The sequence below is a fragment of the Siphateles boraxobius genome, unplaced genomic scaffold, assembly GCF_051911475.1.
Source record: "Siphateles boraxobius isolate OS27281-9 unplaced genomic scaffold, OSU_SipBor_1 43, whole genome shotgun sequence".
NCBI classification, from domain to species: Eukaryota; Metazoa; Chordata; class Actinopteri; order Cypriniformes; family Leuciscidae; genus Siphateles; species Siphateles boraxobius.
Window position 1 is genome coordinate 1,586,415 of NW_027509064.1, and position 18,843 is coordinate 1,605,257.

The window sequence follows — 18,843 nt, forward strand, 5'->3', positions numbered from 1 at the left end:
CTATATTATTCTTAATGTTTTATATTATTGTTGCTCTCTGCTCTTGTTAATTTTTTTATATATCTGATTGTATATATTTTTTACACATTTATGTACTGTATATAGTGTATATTTAAGTTCTGATAACTTACACTGTCATAGTTTGTGCAGAATTGTGTTCATTGTCTTTTGGCAATGTTGGATGTGAAGGATTTGTGCAATGTAGAAATATAATTTTCTCTTTAACTTATGTTGTTAAAATTAAAATAGGACTGTATGTGGATAATTGTGTGTGTGTAAGTTTTATTTTTTCATTTATTTATTTTTTGGGCGGGGGGGGGGTCGAAGGTGGTCTCGTTCCAGGGTGTGATTCAATGTAGAACCGCCACTGCTTCTTTGTACGCCCTATTTTCACTGTCAACTTTCCTCTTTAGACTCTTTGATAGTGCCATTTTCTCTCACCAGCTAGCTTAAATGTTATCATCACTCTGCACACGACATAATAGCGTACCTCCAGCACAATAAAACAAAAAACTAATAAAACAAACAATAAAAAAAAATGCAGTTTAGCATGTGAGGATGCCAAGGAATAATTCTGAGTGTAAAAGCAGGCTACGTCAAATAATTATTACAATAAGTTAGGCTCCATTGTGTAACAAGCAAATTAAAATGATACACATTTATTATTCACAATGTGGAAAGAGGAAATAAAACAGGATTGAACACAGTGTAACATCTCACTGCCAGTTGCTAATGTATTTTGAGTGCTTATGAAATATGTGGTTGCTAGGGTGTTGTGGGTAGTTGCTAGGGCAGTGCTATATAGTTGTGAAGGTGTTTTTTAAATGTTTCAGCATGTTGTTGCAGTATGTAATTTCTAAGGTGTTCTGGGTGGTTGCAAGTGCAATGTTATGCATTTGTTAAAGGTACAATATGTAAGAATTTTGTAATAAAATATCCAAAAATCACTTGCACAGAGTGATATATTTCCTGCAGTTGTGTACTTACAATATCCCAAAAGTCTCCAAAAAATAAAAAAGATTTTTTATTTCAGAGAAATTCCAATTTTAAATAATTGTCCGTCCTGGAAGAAAATGTCGCCTGTCAATGACACAATATCCGCGCTATCCTCGGTTTCCGCACTGCCATAGCCATGACATAACCATGGCGACAGACGTGGACAACTGCATAGTGCGTAACGTTTAGCGGCACGCTGTTCTTGTTTCATTCAAACATTATAGACCATGGCAAGCAGACTTTGGGACAAAAAACGAGAACTAAAATGAGGATCAATATCGGCGTGGCGTTTTTGAGATGCCGAGAGCTCTACGTCCGCGACTAACTTGGACTTGACAGAGCTTCACGAGTCACGACTTGACAGAGATACCGCTCTTGCACATACTTTATTAGACAGGTGAGCAAATGTTCATGAAACAAATCAACGTTATAAAGCTCAACATGATGAAATGTTAGAATATGATCAGCATGTTATTCTAATGTTGATCTAGCTTTCTGCTAGTTTCATATAGCAAATGAACTAACACATAAAATAACATTATAACTTTCAACACACATTTAAATGCTGTTTAGTGTGATAGTGTAACGTTAGACCAAGTGAAACAGCGCTGCGTTACCTCACAAGTTTAATTTGTCTAATAAACTGAGCTGTGCGAGTAGGAATCCAGCACTTGCGGGTAGATCGGTAGAATTAGTCCTTATTCCTTTATATCCGCGGGACTCGCGTGTGATATCTGTCTCTTATTAGCAATCACGACCTGCTTCATACCACTGTAATGTTAAAAAACATTATTAGATCCATCAGCTTGACAGCAAGTCCCATCATTCAGCTTCATAAACCTACGCCTTTGTTATTGTAAGAGGTTAGCGGCCCCTAGCGGCGAAAAAAAAAACATATTGTAGCTTTAAGGTGTTTTAAGAGTTTAACATATTGCTGTATGGTTGTTATGGTGTTCTAGGTGGTGGCCAGGGAATGTAGTTGCTATGGTGTTTTGAGTGTTTTTAGCATGTAACTAATCATGTTTTTTTACATTGTTGTTTGTGGTTGCAGGTAGTTGCTAAGCTATTTTTAGTTATGATCACATTGCTACAGTGGTTGCTAGGGTGTTCTGAGTAGTTGGTAGTACACTGCTAGCCAGCAGCCATATCACCCTGTAGCCCAAGACTGGTTGCCCACTGAAGATAAGCAGGGCTGAGCCTGGTTAGTACCTGGATGGGAGACCTCCTGGGAAAACCAGGTTGCTGCTGGAAGAGGTGTTAGAAGAGGCCAGCAGGTGGCGCTGACCCTGTAGTCTGTGTGGGTCCTGACGCCCAAGTATAGTGACGGGGACACTATACTGTCAAAAAGCACCGTCCTTCGGATGAGACGTTAAACCGAGGTCCTGACTCTCTGTGGTCACAAAAAATCCCAGGATGTCCTTCGATAAAGAGTAGGGGTGTAACCCCGGCATCTTGGCCAAATTTACCCCTTGGCCTCTGTCCATCATGGCCTCCTAATCATTCCCATACATACTGATTGGCTTCATCACTCTGTCTCCTCTCTCAACCAGTAAGCCGGTGTGTGGTGGGCGTTCTGGTGCAATATGGCTGCCGTCGCATCATCCAGGTGGATGCTGCACATTGGTGGTGGTTGAGGAGATTCCCCCTCCTATGTAAAGCGCTTTGAGGTCCCAGAAGAAGCTCTATATAAAATGTAACAAATTATTATTACTATGTAGTTACTGAGGTTTTCTGATTATTTAGTATATTGTGGCTATATTTAGTATATTGTAGCCATGTGGTCTCTATGGTATTCTCAATGGTTGCCAAGGCATTTCTAGATGTTTGGCTAAGGTGTATTGGGTGATTCTGGCATATTTTGCGGTTGCTAAGGTGTTTTAGCATGTTTCTATTTGGTTGTTAGGGTGTTGTGGGTGGTTGCCAGGTCATGTCATGTAGTTGCTAAGGTATTCTTATTATTTTAGCATGTTTTTAGGTAGTTGTTGGTGCATGGTTACAAGTAGTTGTTAAAGTATTTTGAGTGGTTATGCTAAGGTGTTCTAGGTGTTTTTTGGGGCACTTCAATGCAGTTGCTAAGGTGTTTTAAGTGGTTACGCATGTTGGAATAGTTTGTGGTTGCTAGGTTTTTGTGGGTGGTTGCTAGTGTACTGCAATGCAATTGCTAATGTGTTCTGAGTGTTTAAGCACTTTGCTATGTGGTTGTTAGGGAGCTCTGGCTGTTTGCCAGGGCATATAATGCAGTTGCTAAGGTGTTGTTGAAAGGTTATGCATGTTGGTATAGTTTGTGGTTGCTAGGGTGTTGTGGGTGGTTGCTAGTGCACTGCAATGTAAATGCTAAGGTGTTTTGAGTGTTTAATCACTTTGCTATGTGGTTGTTAGGGAGTTCCAGCTGTTTGCCAGGTCATATCATGCAGTTGCTAAGTTTTTTTTTTTTTGAGTATTTTTAGCATGTAAATATCTGTTTTTTAGGGTGTCTAGGTATTTTGAGTGGTATGAGCATGTTGCACGAGGAAGTGGTGGTGTTTTGGTTAGTTTCCAGGGCATGATATGTGGTTGCAAAGTTCTGAGTGGTTTATAAGTGGTTACTTACAGGCTCAAATCCAGTAGCCCAACTTCAAGGCCCTACTTTTCATTGCCAAGCAAAAACCATAAATATAATGAAGAAGAAAAAAAAACCTTCTCTTTAAAAATCTGCATGATTTGCAGTTTTATGAAATGCATATAGCATATATGCAAATAACATGACTGTTTTTCACATCTTAGTTTTTCACATCTCAGTGTTAATTATCCCATTTTGAGAACTATAGTCAGTCTTTTATTCTTTTATCCCCATCTGCTGATGTCTCTACTCTTAACATCTGTATGCTAAGAGAAAATAAAATTGGAGATATTAAAGGCTACCTTTACATAAAAAAGTGTTGCCCTAGTGATGGAGTTGTTAGGAAGGTATATGTGGATGAGGGGCACAGGGCACCTAAATACCCTGTGATGGGATCTGACAGGGTGGGCAAACCCCGCAGGCAAAACACCATCGGTTCCGTAATGGCTTCTGGGAGCAGAAAAAGCAACAATGTAGTGACAGCACCTGGATGTGAGAGCTGACAGGCCCTGCATGCTATCCCATGATGCCTTGCAGGTGGGTGCAGCACAGGGATGCAATGGTGTGAGATCTCTCAGGGCTGTCTTTTCAGATACAGGACAGGAAGATGACGCACAGCCAGCACAAGTGGATAGAATCAGTGCACATTCTGATAAAAAAAATGTACGTGGAGTAACAGGTTATGACAAGACAAGACTCCCACATGCAAAACACAGGAGCATTGTCACATCAGGCTGATTCAGAACAAGCATGAAAAAAAGAGGCGGGATTTATCTCACGAATCAGTCATATCCAATCATAGCGCGTTGGAGGCTTTAGGTGTGATCAACTTGAAGCGGTGCTGTGCATACCGATTTGTGTAAGGCATCAAAGTACCACGAGAGTGATTCGGAAGCAAGAGCAGTCTATTCTCTAATCACTCTTGCGGTCTACGCAACGCTGCTTCAAGTCGAACACACCTATTGTCTCTTCTTGGGTGACCTTCTCCCATTCATTCTCAATTACCCCAATTAAATTAAAGAAGTCTCGTGTTCACCAAGGCTGCATTTATTTAATCAAAAGTACGGTAAAACAGTAATATTGTGAAATATTGCAGCAAAATATTTTATTAATATAATAAATATTAATATTTTTGTGGATACCGTGATAGATTTTTTTTTTTCCCAAGGATTTTTGACGAGGAAAAGTTCAAAAGAACAGCATTTATTTTAAATAGAAATATTTTTTAGCATTAAAAATGTCTTCTTGGTCAATTTAGTGTTTCCTTGCTGATAAAAAGTATTAATTTCTTTAAAAAATATATCTGACCGACCCAAAACTTTAGAACGGTATAAAACTTTAGAATGGTATAGTGAATATATAGCACTTACATTGTAAGTTAATTATATCAAGTTTCATCACCTACTTGCTTGCTACAATTATGCCATCTGATGTAGATATAGAAAAATTGAAAACACTGTATGAACAAAGATTCAATTTCAGCATGGTCCGTTTTAAAGACTGGATTTGAACAACAAATTGAAATTGTGTGCAGCGTGAGTGCGATGCCTTCAATGCCTCTAAGACGGTAAGGCAGCTGTACTGAGTGAAAGCGTTTGAGAGAATGAATAGCCTAGCGATTGCCCTCTGCTGCCTTCCTTCATAATATCAACCACCTACTCTTGCTCTTTTCTGCTGAATCTGGTGGGTTGCTGGGGGTTTCAGGACACTGTTCTAGTGCAATTCATTCTTCTGTAGTTTGTCTACCCATCTGTCTCTCTCTCTCTCTCTCTCTCTCTCTCTCTCTCTCTCTCTCTCTCTCTCTCTCTCTCTCTTTATATATCTAACAACTCCTGGTGCATCTCAGTGTCATGTAAAAGGTATATAAGATGGTTGTGGCTAAAACGGATTTTGTAGACTTGTGTCCTTTTTTTAAAATTTTAAAATACATTCTCCTATCCCAGCTAAATGTGCACTTCGACATCCCATCTAGCCTGACATCGTCTCAACAAATGACATGAATATTTGTAACTATTATAATATCTTTTTATTCAACCAATTGCAGACAGGGTGTTCAGAAAAGCTCTAATGGATAGATAGATGGTTAGAATTGCATTTGGAAATGCTAAATTATACAATGTAAATTGTTTTATTATGTTGGAGTAAAAGAGAGTACAGTAAAACGAGAAACAAAACTAGCACAGCCATGACAGGTCATCAGTCAGTTATACAATTTAGTGGTAATTATGCTAATATTTGACTGCAAATGTAACCACTGACCAATCATATTCAAGTATTCCACAGAAGGTAATTAACATATACATGACACATTATTGATCAATGCAGTCATTTATTCATCTATTCATTCAGGAAAATCCTCTCTTTTATTGCTATGCCTTATTCTGTAGATGGCAATTTAATGACACGTCTGTGTTTAACATTACAAGCAAAGCTGAAAGTGTTTCCTTTACAAGTGGCCAAAGCACAACAGCATATGGCAGATAACTATTTCAGTTGTTTGCTATATAGTAAAAGCACAGTGTGTTTTCCAACTGTAAATGTCAAAAGACATGTGAAAAAGAGCAATAGGTGGTGCTACATCGCAATTGTATTTCAAAGCAGATACGCGAGTAAGCAAACTGTCTCCAAACTGCATTCGCTCAGTAGGGAAGAACTCACAGTGCGTTCTGCTTTTAAAAGGACAGCTCACCTTAAAAAGAGAATTCTGTCATGATTAACCTGTTCCATTCCCTGAAATCTCATTCACATCCAATTTTAAAAGTAGCAAATTGACAGGCCATGCCAGTTTTGATGTCCCCATCACCAAACGCCAATGGAAAACTGATGCGACAATGGATGTGTCTTTGATTATGCTGAATGAAGGATAAGTTTTCAGAGCTACAGCAGAGTGGGAAATTATCATTGAATAATTCATTAAACTGTATGGCTTCAGTCATAATGACTACTTAATTTATTTTGACATTTTATGGTAACTATGAACTTGTCATTGTATGAATAAAATACAGGGGGAAAAAACAGCATACAGATTTTTTAATTTGGCATGAACTTTTCCTTTAAAACCTGGCAGTGCCTAGTGTGCAACCCTTCTGTGTCCTTGAACACATTTTCTGAAATGCCCACTCACTTTCATTTGGATTACTGCAGTGTGAGACCCACTGTAACCTTTCTCGCCCCCAATTACACACACACACACACACACACACACACACACACACACACACACACACACACACACACACACACACACACACACACACACACACACACACACACACACACACACACACACACAGTCAGAGTGTCAGTGAAGTGAACTTGCACTCAGGTCTCATCACCTCCCACATACCCCACTGTGTGATGCTGTAATCTGGCAGTATGAAGGATGCTTCAAAGACACTGAAAAATCGACTTTAACATCGCAATACATGCAGTAAGCTCCCCGAAACCCATCAGTAAACAGCCCAACGTGTACTCTGGCAAAATATAAATGCCAGCAACTAGATGGAACGGAATTATGTTGATAGTAAACGACAAAGAACTGCATCTAATGCATTATTTTTGTCATGTAAGCTAAAATGTGCTTCATGTGCCAACATCTGAATTCATTCTTTCCTAAATCAATTCATTATAATGACTGAATCACTATACAAGGTTACAATTACGAAAATCATTTTTAAGGCTCAGATCATCTCTAAGTTAAATTAGTCCAATGAAATATATAACTGTAGTTTATATTACTCCCTTTCATTAAGTTTATTCATTAACTATGGCCCAAGACTCCAGCATTCCCCTACATCGGACAAACGGTTTGCTGGATGGATGGATGGATGGATGGATTTTTGGCGTTTGACAGTCTTCACACATTTTTTTTTGATATGTTCAGAATTGAAACTGAGCTCAAACATCCCTCTACAAACCACAACACGACCTGACAAGCAAAGCCAGAACAGCTAAAGCGATCATATTTGATGTCATGAAAGTAGAAGAAATAGACTTTAAACAAGCAGACAATTTTTTTTTTATATTGAGGCAATATACATGAGTCTGACAGATCCTCAGGGCATACCTCCTCATATTCTCTTACTCACAGAGTCTGAGCCAAAATGAAATACTAGATTTAATCTAGAACAGCCATGAATTCATGAATGAATAAATAGATTTGTATAATAGTAATTAGTGGATGGATCATCTGCAGAGAATTAACTTGATACCACAAATAGCCTACGGTACACCATATATTTCTCATTTCTTATTATTCCAAGTTTTTTTTTTTTGTATTTTTTTTTGTTTTTGTTCATTGATGAAGTTGGAATTTCTTTAAGTTCACTGTAAAATGAATACTCTGTCATTTTCTCATCCTCATGTTGTTCCAAGCCTTCTTGCTTCTCCAAAGAAAACAAAAAGGAGATGTTAGGCTGCTGACAGTCTCAGTAACCATTTACTTTCATTGCATTTTCTTTCCCGATACAAATGAATAGTGACTGTCTGAGACTCTCACTCTACCTGACATATTTTTTAAAGTTCCACAGAATAAAGAAAGTCATATGGTTTTGGAACAAGATGAGGTGAGTAGTTTGAATGATAACAGAATTTACATTCAGGTGGACTCGTCCTTTAAATGAGTAAAAGCAAGTAAATCCTTACTCATGGATTGAGCTTTTATGAAACATAGCTTCATATTCACACTGCCAAGTTCATATTTAAACTATTTTGAACTTATAACGCCAATTGAAAAATTTAAATATGCACATTCAGAAAGCAAAGATCGTATGTCATGATTTAATATTAGCCTTCACATGATTCTCAGAACATAATCATGAAGAATAATGTTCATAAGCTCCATATAAATGCACTCCAAAAGCATTATTGAAGAAAACATGAAGACCTATACAAACTTCTTCACAGAACTCTGATATATCTATATATTTCTTTCTACAAACATGTTGAATTACACGCCAGCCGTTACGCAATTAAATTTCTAAGGCACTTAAACTTTCCAGCTCATGCATAAGAGATTAAAGTGCTTCCGAGGTCTGTTTTGAATGTTCAGTAATTCCCAGGGCAGATTGTGTGTGTGATTTGGACTCCGTGGTATGAAATCAAAGTCTATGAAACACTCGTGTCTTACCTGTTGGCCCCTCTAGACTTTCCGCACATATCCTGGCGATGAGAAACAGCAGAACAGCAGACAGGTTCATGGTAACGCTTAGTCCAGCAGGTAAAGAAATACAGTCAATTAGTGTGGTATGAGTGTGGTAAATATCCTGCTGCTGCGCCACTGAGTTTCATCCAGAGACACGCCGCACAGACCCCAGATCTGCCCGCTGACGTCACGACAAACTATTAAACCCCCTTACAACTCTAGAGATGAACCCAGTGTGCAGAGGAAGGACTATGGCGCCTCTTTGTGGTTATTCACCAAAAAAACATCAGTTAGCTGCTGCATAGATTGTTGTTGAAGGAAACTGATCGTCCAGTCGAAGCTTGAAAACAAATACATACTATAGTTCTCATTTCCTAGTCTGTTCGTTTCAATGTGTTGCCTAAGTTTGAATTCTTGATTGACAACATGATAATGACAAGCGTTTTCATCAGATGAAAACAATGAAACAACATGAAATATAAAAATATAAACAATGAGGTTTAAGAAATTAGACAAAAATGATTAGGTATTCAAGATCTCTTAAAGCAGTTCGTAAATCAGTTTAAAACAAAACATTTGTTTTTTTTAATAAACATGCAAAAGTCCGCTTTTTTTCGAAAGAGAGCATATAAGAAAAACTGCAACATAAAAAAGGGAAGGGAAAATATTACAGAATTAAAAACAACACTAAATCACAAAATAAAAAGTAATAAAGCAAAAACCATATAAACATCATGTAACATTCAAGATTTCTTGCTATTTTTTTATCTGAGTTAAGAGCAGGCAAGAGGAAATTATTTATAAACCAAGAGTGGTTGTACACAAAGAGTACAATCTGCCATTGTCACAATCTGCAGGAGTGAGATTGAAAAAGTCAATCCTTTGCCAATCTCCTCTCAATGTTTTTTTGTAGTAAAATAACCCTCTTCTTGTCCTCTTAGAACCCTTTTCACTGCATGGGTCTTGAGTTATCTGGATTGAGCACCCTTGCATCACAGGAGAAGGATTTTTGAAGAGCTAGAAGAATAAAGTTAATTGTAGAAATTAGGTTATGCTGGCTGTAAAACTTTTTTGATCGTACCTGGAACCTTTATTGGAAAAAAAGACCAGAAGTTTTGATGCTTAGTTCTCCTCCTGGAGATCTACCAGTCTACAAAGAGATCCATATACCTGGTTTAGCTCCAACACAGCTGCTTCAAATTAATCCAGCAAGAGAAGCCAAAAAAAACTGATTAAAGCTGGAACTGAATTCTGCATGATCTCCAGGAGAAAGATTGAGCATTCCTGATTCAGATCATTTATCTTATTTATCATGTCTTTGCTGAGAGCAACAGTTGAGTATTCAGGGGAGCTTGGACGAAGCCGACTTGACAGGTAGCAGGAGCGAAGCCGGCAGGGCAAGAAGCTGGGGCGGCTCTGCGGGAAACAGTGACGTGACTTGACTTGACTTGAGAAACACACAGAAGGAACATTCAACAGGTAAACATTCGAAAATGATCTGGCACAGGACTGCAAACACATGCATGCGCTCAAACAAAACAAGACAACACTCATAAGCCAAAAGTGAAAAACACAAGTGATATACACAACAAAATGCTAATCTCGTGCGCTCACAACAGAATACAAACACACAGAGCATGAATGTCCGAATCCTGACACAGAACTGAAACCAAACTAGACTGAGGCCAGGATTCGTACACCACGCTCCACACTCAAAACAACTCAAGTGGACAGAAGAGCGCACAGCTCAAGTAAGCTCGAAACTGCACGCTCACACAAGACAAGACGATAGCCGTAGGCTCGTTTGAGATGTGCCTTGCGCACAGCTCAAGTAAGCTCGAAACTGCACGCTCACACAAGACAAGACGATAGCCGTAGGCTCGTTTGAGATGTGCCTTGCCTCGGAGACGCAATGGCTGCTGAGAGTAGGTGACTGCAGTGACGGGAGGAGTGAAAACTAGAGCTTATTCTCTGGCCGAGCCTGAACTTGCGGGCCGATATTTCCCGTCACTATCCTCGGGCCGGGCCCTTGATCTAGAGATGTGCACTCCCAATGCAAAAGAGTGCGGCGCGGGACTAGATTTGATAGCCGAGTGCGAGCGGCAATGCGTTGCAGGGAGAATAAAACGATTCGCGGGACTCCCGCAGACTAGAAATATCTATGAATAAAACATATAAAAACTAATACATTTTTGCAGAAAAGCAACAAGAACTAAAACAAAATAGAAACGATTTACAGGCCAGAGTTTCTTTTTAAAACACGTTTGCAGCGTTGAGCGATGTAGCCAATCACAGACATACGTGTTGATTTCTTCAACGCAAAGGCCAATCAGAAGCATTTAAGATAGACTCCTCACTTCTCAAAACCTCTATGCTCAAAACTGACTTTTTGTTCAGAGCTCTGTATGCTGACAAATCCTCTAATTGTAACAAACAAAGTGTATATATTGTGAAAGATTCATGGTGCAGTCAGCTTAATTGATATTAACAGAGATGTGAGATCGCGATTAACTGATGTCAGCTTCTTTAGGAATTATTAACGGAGCGCACTTTGCGCGCATTCAGTCAAAATCCTTCAATCATATCATGCCCAACCAGGCACGCAGCTGCTTGCTTTTATGTTATAACAGTGGTTTGTGTGTGCAAACTCTCTGTGCAGTGTTCATGTTGTCTGTGGTGAGTGGATGTAAATGATAATGAGCTTACGCTAGTTTAGCACCATATGCTTTTGAAGAAATGTCGTATTATCGTGCATTCTATCAGTTGCCGTTCTGGCGCCTCCGTCTCAGCATAGGCTACAACGCGACGTATATTCACATCAAATGTTAACGCAAAGGAACGGGACAATGCAGTTCACATAAGTTCATTTGCATGTGCTAACAAGTCATTCACGTGTTGATGCGCGGTTCTAACGAGCGCTTTTCTGAGCGCGTACACCCGAAGCGCACGCGCACTAAGCCTGTCTAACAATAGCGACAGGTTACTGAACGAAGTTATCTTTCTAGTCTTATTGCGCGAATCCTGTCAAATACACACAGGGTTTACATATAAACAAAGTTGGTTATGTATAAAGTGAAACAAACAGAGAAAATCAGCTTCCTAACTAATGCCGTCAGTATTGTAGACAGTAGCCTACTCGTTTTACGGACATTTTGATGATATGCCGGTCAAATATCGGCTCTTAATTAGTCAAGTTGAGGAAAACTGGAGGCAGGCTATGTAACTTAAAAAATGACATAATCAGGTCGTATAGAATGCAACATGTTTGCAGTGGCAGCTGGTGATAATTATTTTTTGGGGGCCGGGGCGAAAATAAATTTCAGAAAGCTGTTTGAGGTCTCTTACCCCCGTTATTGTCCACAAAACTTAAGTGCCGACACGTTTCTGATGACAAGCGCGGGTGAAGCTCGTCCTTTGTCACTGGCTGCTGCCGGATTTGTAAACCGGGTTGGTCCGGTCCGAGATCCTTTATCCTTTTTTTTTTTCTTCCAGCGAACGACTTGTGAAAGTTTTTTTTTTGTAAATCAATGACGGGTTAAATTTGGTTTAACTGCTGCCATTATCTCTACGAAAGTGATCAGCCCGGATCAGCCTAGCAAGGTTTTGTCGAAGTTGCCTGCGCACTCGCAGTAGTGGCCAATCACTAAGAACCAATCAGATTGGATAAAATAACATGTATCAAATTCTGATTCGCCAGGGACGCAGCGACCAGGGACGGTGGCGCCCCAGCGCCCTCTTGACGAGCTGCCAATAGCCAAACTTTCAAATAGATGGAAAAAAACATGAACGTCCGGTGGTGGTGGAGCTGTCTGGCTCTGGACATCCGAGGCTTCAGGCGTTCCTGATTCACCATCGTCTGTCACGTGGCCTCTGAAAAAAGCTATTAAGGCTAGTCTGCCTGGGCCTGGCCATATTTGAAACGTCTCACTCAATCACTCGTTGTTTAGGTCTATATTACAGCTGTTTTAGGCGTGTCTTTATTTGAAATGCAGCATGCAATGTTGTTTATTAACTTTCAAACAGTAGAGCCTTTTCCTTTATAACATAGCAAAATGTCGGTGTATTTTTGCTTTATACATTTTAGGCTTATTATCAAATTCAGATTGTGTTAGGGGGGCGGGATTATTAGGCAATTTTAATCGGACAATTTGACCGGAGAGATTTAATTCTGTCGGACATTTCATTTTTTTCCCGGCCAATGTCCGGAAATTACCAGACAACGGAAACCCTGCCCTAAACATACAAACGCGTTTTGTCACTATGCTGTGCACTATGTAGTGCTTCGTCACTATGTCGTCACTTCTTTCATACAAAAAAGAAGCTAAAGTCAGTGAATAAAACACTGACAGAATGATGAACACTTAACAATAATATTCGCAATAACATCGTTTTTCCGAATAATTAAGTAAATATTATTTATTTATCTTTGTAAAGAAACCTTATTACTTAACTGGCTACTCCGCTGTCTCAGACGACGACATCTTTTCCTGTCGGCCACTGTAACTTCTGTTGGTTGCAATTTTCATTTTTTTTTTTTTATTAATAGTATTTTCACATTGTGACCACTGGGGCAAAAACATGTATGACATAGTCATGCACACTTACTAGACCGTCTCATTCTAGCGTTTAATGCTGAAGCGGATTCTAAAGCCTACAAGCCTTTAAAGGACTGGACTAGGACACAACCTTAGTAGGATGCACCCTTCCATTTGAGAAGCACCCAGAGTGATTACACATAACAGCCACAGGTAAATTACATCATGACAATGCTGATTGGCTGATAGCACTACGAGAACATGTGTAACAGGGACAGAAAGTGTACTGAAAACGTATGTATTGTGTATTATAATTCACACAAAATTGTTTATTTTCATATATATCTGGTATACTTGCCTGAGAAATGAGTGTTTTCCCCTTTAACTGCTGTGATGTCATCATGAGCCTACACAATTTCCTGTTTTGTCTCCTCCTCTTCCTCTTGGCATTGTTAATGCACTGAAGAGGTGAGTTATTTATGGCTCCTGTAAATCTTAATTAATCTTTATTTTAATTGTTTCTTTTGAGTCAATATCTTTACTGCAATTTATGTGTATTAAGTTATTGTACTTATCTGTGTTTATTTTTATCATTTTACCCTATTTAAGTTATATTTTTGACTTTGGCCTATATGTGGAGAGAGGAAAGCACATGGTGATTGAATGTACATCTCATTTGTTTTAGAGAGCAATTTATGGGCGATTTACTCAGACTGCTGTCTTATGTTTTGTATATCAGGTATGTTTTCTCTGTATTCTTCCTCTTGGCATTGTTAATGCACTGAAGAGAGAGCAATTTATGGGCGATTTACTCAGACTACTGTCTTATGTTTTGTATATCAGTAAATCCAGTGAAACCGCCGCCTGTTGTCCCGTGTCTGTCTTCACAACGCTTCACAACGCAGACAAGTGTAGTCATAACTGGTGTCGCGAGCCACCGGTTACACGTGGTGCCATAACCCTTCGGATTTCGCATGAACGGCTGCTTGCCGATCGCCGGAGTTGCTGATTAAACAGACGACGGTGTGCTGTGGTAGATCGCTGGAGGTCTCGCTGATCGCGGAGGCCGCAGCTCGTTTCATCTCGTCTCATCTCGTCTTCAGCGTTCGACTATCTGCTGCTCATATCACGTAGGATGGTATAGGTTGAACGCTTGCTTTTTATGAGGTATGATGAAAAACTGTTTTGGTTTTTATTAATGACTATGCGCCGTATATGCGCTTTGATGTGTTGAACTTTTTTTTGCACTGCTGCACGTACATCAATGACGGGATGTTTTTGTGATCATCACATGAGGAACTTTATGTTTTGTTTTTCTCCGTGTAACGCTGTACTGGACTGTTCTTTGCGCTGCTGCCAGATGTTTTTGTTATCGTCACATACTGTTTTTCTCCGTGCAGCGCTGTAACGTTACTGAACTGTTTTGAAAGAGTCTACATGAGTATTTCTGCAAAGTGCTTTTATCTGAATACTAATTAAGTGATTGTATTGTTTTTATTTCCTTTTTTTTTTTTACTTTTGTTACATTTCTCTTGTGTTTTCTATTCAAAACTGAGTCATGTTTGAGGACACTGTCAGTCAGGATGATTTAAGCCCTGTACAACGGCTTAGTGCCATGTTCCCAGTAGGCAGGGGTATTGGGGCTGTACTTAATCGTCCTGACAATATGTCTGGAGTTTCGCCTCAATGTTTTGGAAGAGGGAGGGCACTCTTTAATTCAGAAATTGACCATGTGCATGCATCTGATTCAGCTATTGGTACTTCAGGGAGCCCAGCTGCTTGCTCTACCCCTTTTACACGCCCAAATGCTGATCACGTCATTACCCCTGAGTCTCTAGGAGGTATTATTTCTGATTTGGCACAGAAAATTGGGGAGAGCATTTCAGCCAGTCTCTATTTAACGCAACATCCCAGCCCACTGCAGCCCAAGTCAAATGTGCAGCATTCAAGTGAATGTGTTGATGCTTCTAATTTGAAAGTCATTGTCCAACACGATGTTACACCTCCACCTTTCTTTAGAGGTGATCAAAGTGATTCATTTACTGTGCATGAATGGGAAGACTTGATGTACAGTTATATGAACAGAAAGAAATGCACTGATGAAACTGCCTCTGATCTCATTTTGAGCAGGTTAGCTGGAAAAGCGAGGGATGTAGTCAAAGTGTCTTTGCGCAGCTTCCCAGGGTCGACTGCTGCAGTGCTCCCCACCACAGTGTTTGACATACTGAAGCGCAATTTCAGTGAGTTGATGTATTCAAACATGCCTATGGCTGACTTTTATAACACCCTGCCTAGGACAGACAAGAGCCCAATGGACTACTGGATAAGACTGAATAAGGCGATTGATGTGTCTAATGAGTGTTTGCGTAGGCGCAACAAATCTGTTGAGGACCCTGTTACTGAAGCTGTTATGATGTTTATCTCACATTGTCCAGATCCTGGTCTTGCTTTGTCTTTTCAGTTCAAGCCTACTGAACAGTGGAGTGCTGCTGAAGTTCAAGAGCGACTGGATAGTCATCACAGGAACCTGAAGAGAGCTTATGCTAGACCTTCACGCTCATTGCCTGTGTCAGCTTGCCATCAGAACACTGTGACTGTCTGTGATGATCCTGTATCCAGTTCTCCCAAACAGCCTGAACTCTCCTCAAGTCAGTTACCATGCTTAACTGGTCAGCTGAACCCCAATGCTGCTCCTTTTACTCCTGATGCTAGTATGCAGCAGTTGGTTGGCATGATGGATAAAGTTTTATCTCTCTGTACTGCCTCACTGTCCTCATCCAACCCAAACTGTCCTGTCAGAACTTCAGACCCCAAGCCCAGTTTGAGCTCAGCATGTAGAGTATGTCGATCTAAAGAGCACACTACACATACTCATTGTATGCGCCAGAGGCTTTGTCGTAACTGCTTCAAACCTGGACACTTTAAGAGCAATTGTCCTCAGACGACGGGCCCTGAGCTGTCTTCTCCAGCCACCCATTTAAACTAAGTAGCCCATGTGCAGAGGGGGATAACATGGGCGGTGACGTATTTCCCCTAAAAGATGAGTCAGACCCACAAGAGATTTTTGTAAATAGTTGCAAATTTTTGCAACCCGACAAAACCGTGCTGCATGTGGGTTCTCAAAAAATTGATGGAGCTAGTGAACTCTTTTATGCTCCTGTAACTGTCGTTGGCCAGTCTGTACTGAACGGTTTGCTAGATTCTGGGAGTATGGTTTGTACCCTGAGCACGGAAGGTGGATCCAAGTTGTGTGCTGACGGAGTTCTCCCTCAACCCTCAATGATTCCTGGTAACGTGGTCCTGGTGGGCTGTGGTGGCCTTACTACTCAGCCTAAGTGTGCGTATGACCTGGAAATCGAAGTCTACGGGTTCAAGTTCATTGTACCAACCTTGGTAGTGCCTGGACAGAAGGATGAGTTCATTATCGGCAGTAACGTCATCAAATGTGTGCTTCAGAACATGAAAGCCGAAAAAAAGTACTGGGAACTGATTTCCTGCCAAAACAGCAACCCTGAGTGTGAAGAATTTCTTGAGCTTTTGAGCTGTGTTTCTCGTTGGTCTGGTCCTCAACAGCCTGCTAAGCTTGGCACAGTTAGGCTTTGTCAGGCAGTTACTTTACTTCCCAGATGTGAGCACCTTGTTTGGGGAAAACTGCCAGCTAACACTAATGTCTCCCCAGGAAGCTCCGTCATCGTCGAGCCCACTACGTCACGTTCAGCACCACGTCATGTTCTTGTTGGACGTGTAGTGACTCCTATGTGGGGTGATCGATGGGTCCCGATGAAGGTCTTGAATCCCACCCAGTCTCCATTAACTCTTCGACGTAACGCTATGCTGGCTGATGTGTCTCCTTGTTTGGCAGTGGAGGATGTTACAGTGTCACAAGATGTGTGCAGACCAGTTTCTGATGCAGCTTTCCCCAATTCTATTCCACCTGTTGATCCTGTGCGGTTACTGCATGAGTATGGTTTGGAGGACGTAGATATCGAAGGGTGTGAGGTCTCCAAGTCATGGAAGGAGGAGTTGGCAAGTCTTATCGTGTCCTATCGTGATGTTTTCTCCAGAGACAGACTCGATTGTGGAAAGGTGAAGGACTTTGTACACCGAATTCATCTGAGCGATGAGCGTCCCTTTCGCCTGCCCTATCGCCGAACCCCTCCTGCCCACTACCAAAAGTTGAGAGAGGTACTTTCTGAGATGGAAGAGAAGGGCATCATTAGCAAATCCGTCAGCGAGTATGCGTCTCCTTTGGTAATGGTATGGAAGAAGGATGGATCTGTGAGTTTGTACGGACTTTCGCTGGCTTAATGCAAAGACAATCAAGGATGCTCATCCTTTGCCTCATCAGGCAGATTGCCTGGCTGCTCTAGGTGGCAATCTTCTTTTCAGCTCTGTTGATTTGACTTCGGGATTTTACAACGTCCCACTCCATGTATCTGATCGCCATTACACAGCATTTACAACGCCCATGGGCTTGTACGAATACAACCGTCTTCCCCAGGGCCTGTGTAACAGTCCGGCATCTTTCATGCGCATGATGCTCAGCGTATTTGGAGATCTCAACTTTTCCAGCCTCCTATGCTATCTTGATGATCTGCTGGTTTTCGCTCGCTCTGAACAAGAGGCCTTGAAACGCTTGGAAGTGGTGTTCTCACGGTTTAGATCTATTAATTTGAAGTTGGCTCCGAAAAAGTGTCACTTTCTCAGGCGCTCTATCAAATTTCTGGGCCATGTGATCAGCGGATCTGGAGTTTCCGTAGATGAGGGCAAGGTTGCGGTCATTTCAGCCTTTCAGAAAAATGACCTGATGAAAGAAGATAGTGTCACAACTTCACCAAAGAAACTAAGATCATTTCTGGGCATGGTTCTTTACTACCAGAGCTTCATCCCTGGCTGTACGCGTGTCGCGAAGCCATTGTTCAATTTGACAGCCGGTCAAAAACGTTTGGCAAAAGGCACAGGTAGTCGTAACAGATCTGGCACTTACCGAGAGTTGTCTCCCCAGGACTGGACTCCTGCTTGTGATGTCGCCTTCGAGGAGTTAAAGAGAGCCCTTGTCGAGAGCGTGGTCTTGGCACACCCTGACTTTGAGCGTCCCTTTATTCTCTGCACTGACGCATCGTTGGACGGCCTAGGTGCAGTGCTTTCTCAAGTTCCCAGTGGCGAGGACAAAGCACGTCCTATAGCCTTCACCAGCAAGTCTTTGAGCCGCAGCCAAGCCAATTACCCTCCACACAGACTAGAATTCTTGGCCCTGAAGTGGGCAGTGTGTGACAAGTTCAGTCACTGGCTTAAAGGTCACGAGTTTACCGTGTGGACGGATAATAATCCGCTCACGTACATCTTAACAAAACCTAAATTGGATGCATATGAGCAGCGCTGGGTTTCAAAACTTGCCCCGTACAACTTTAAGATCAAGTACGTCCCTGGAAGATTGAATGTCGTGGCGGATGCGCTCAGTCGTGACCCTTTCTTCAACCCAGTGAGTCAGCGACTTCTGTCCGAGCCTTACTCTGAACTGTTGAAGTATGTACACAGTGTGGAAGATGATTCTGTGCAGAAGACATTCC

At 41.0% G+C, this 18,843-nt stretch overlaps 1 protein-coding gene and 1 pseudogene across 7 annotated transcripts in view; one reads left to right on the top strand and one right to left on the bottom strand.

The window, feature by feature from the left end:
• Positions 1–8,941, bottom strand: part of ptprua (protein tyrosine phosphatase receptor type Ua) — a 555,997-nt gene extending 547,056 nt beyond the window's left edge. For 4 of the 7 annotated variants that reach the window (XM_077200106.1, XM_077200105.1, XM_077200104.1 and 1 more), the window contains exon 1: positions 8,724–8,934. In XM_077200106.1, coding sequence (XP_077056221.1) covers positions 8,724–8,793 — 70 coding nt within the window. In that variant the 5' untranslated portion in view covers positions 8,794–8,934. Of the gene's footprint in view, positions 1–8,723 lie in introns of all 7 variants that reach the window. The other 3 variants (XM_077200103.1, XM_077200107.1, XM_077200108.1) reach the window with 3 other exon arrangements.
• Positions 2,131–2,247, top strand: LOC143708849 (5S ribosomal RNA; annotated as a pseudogene).
• Positions 8,942–18,843: the final 9,902 nt, after the last annotated feature.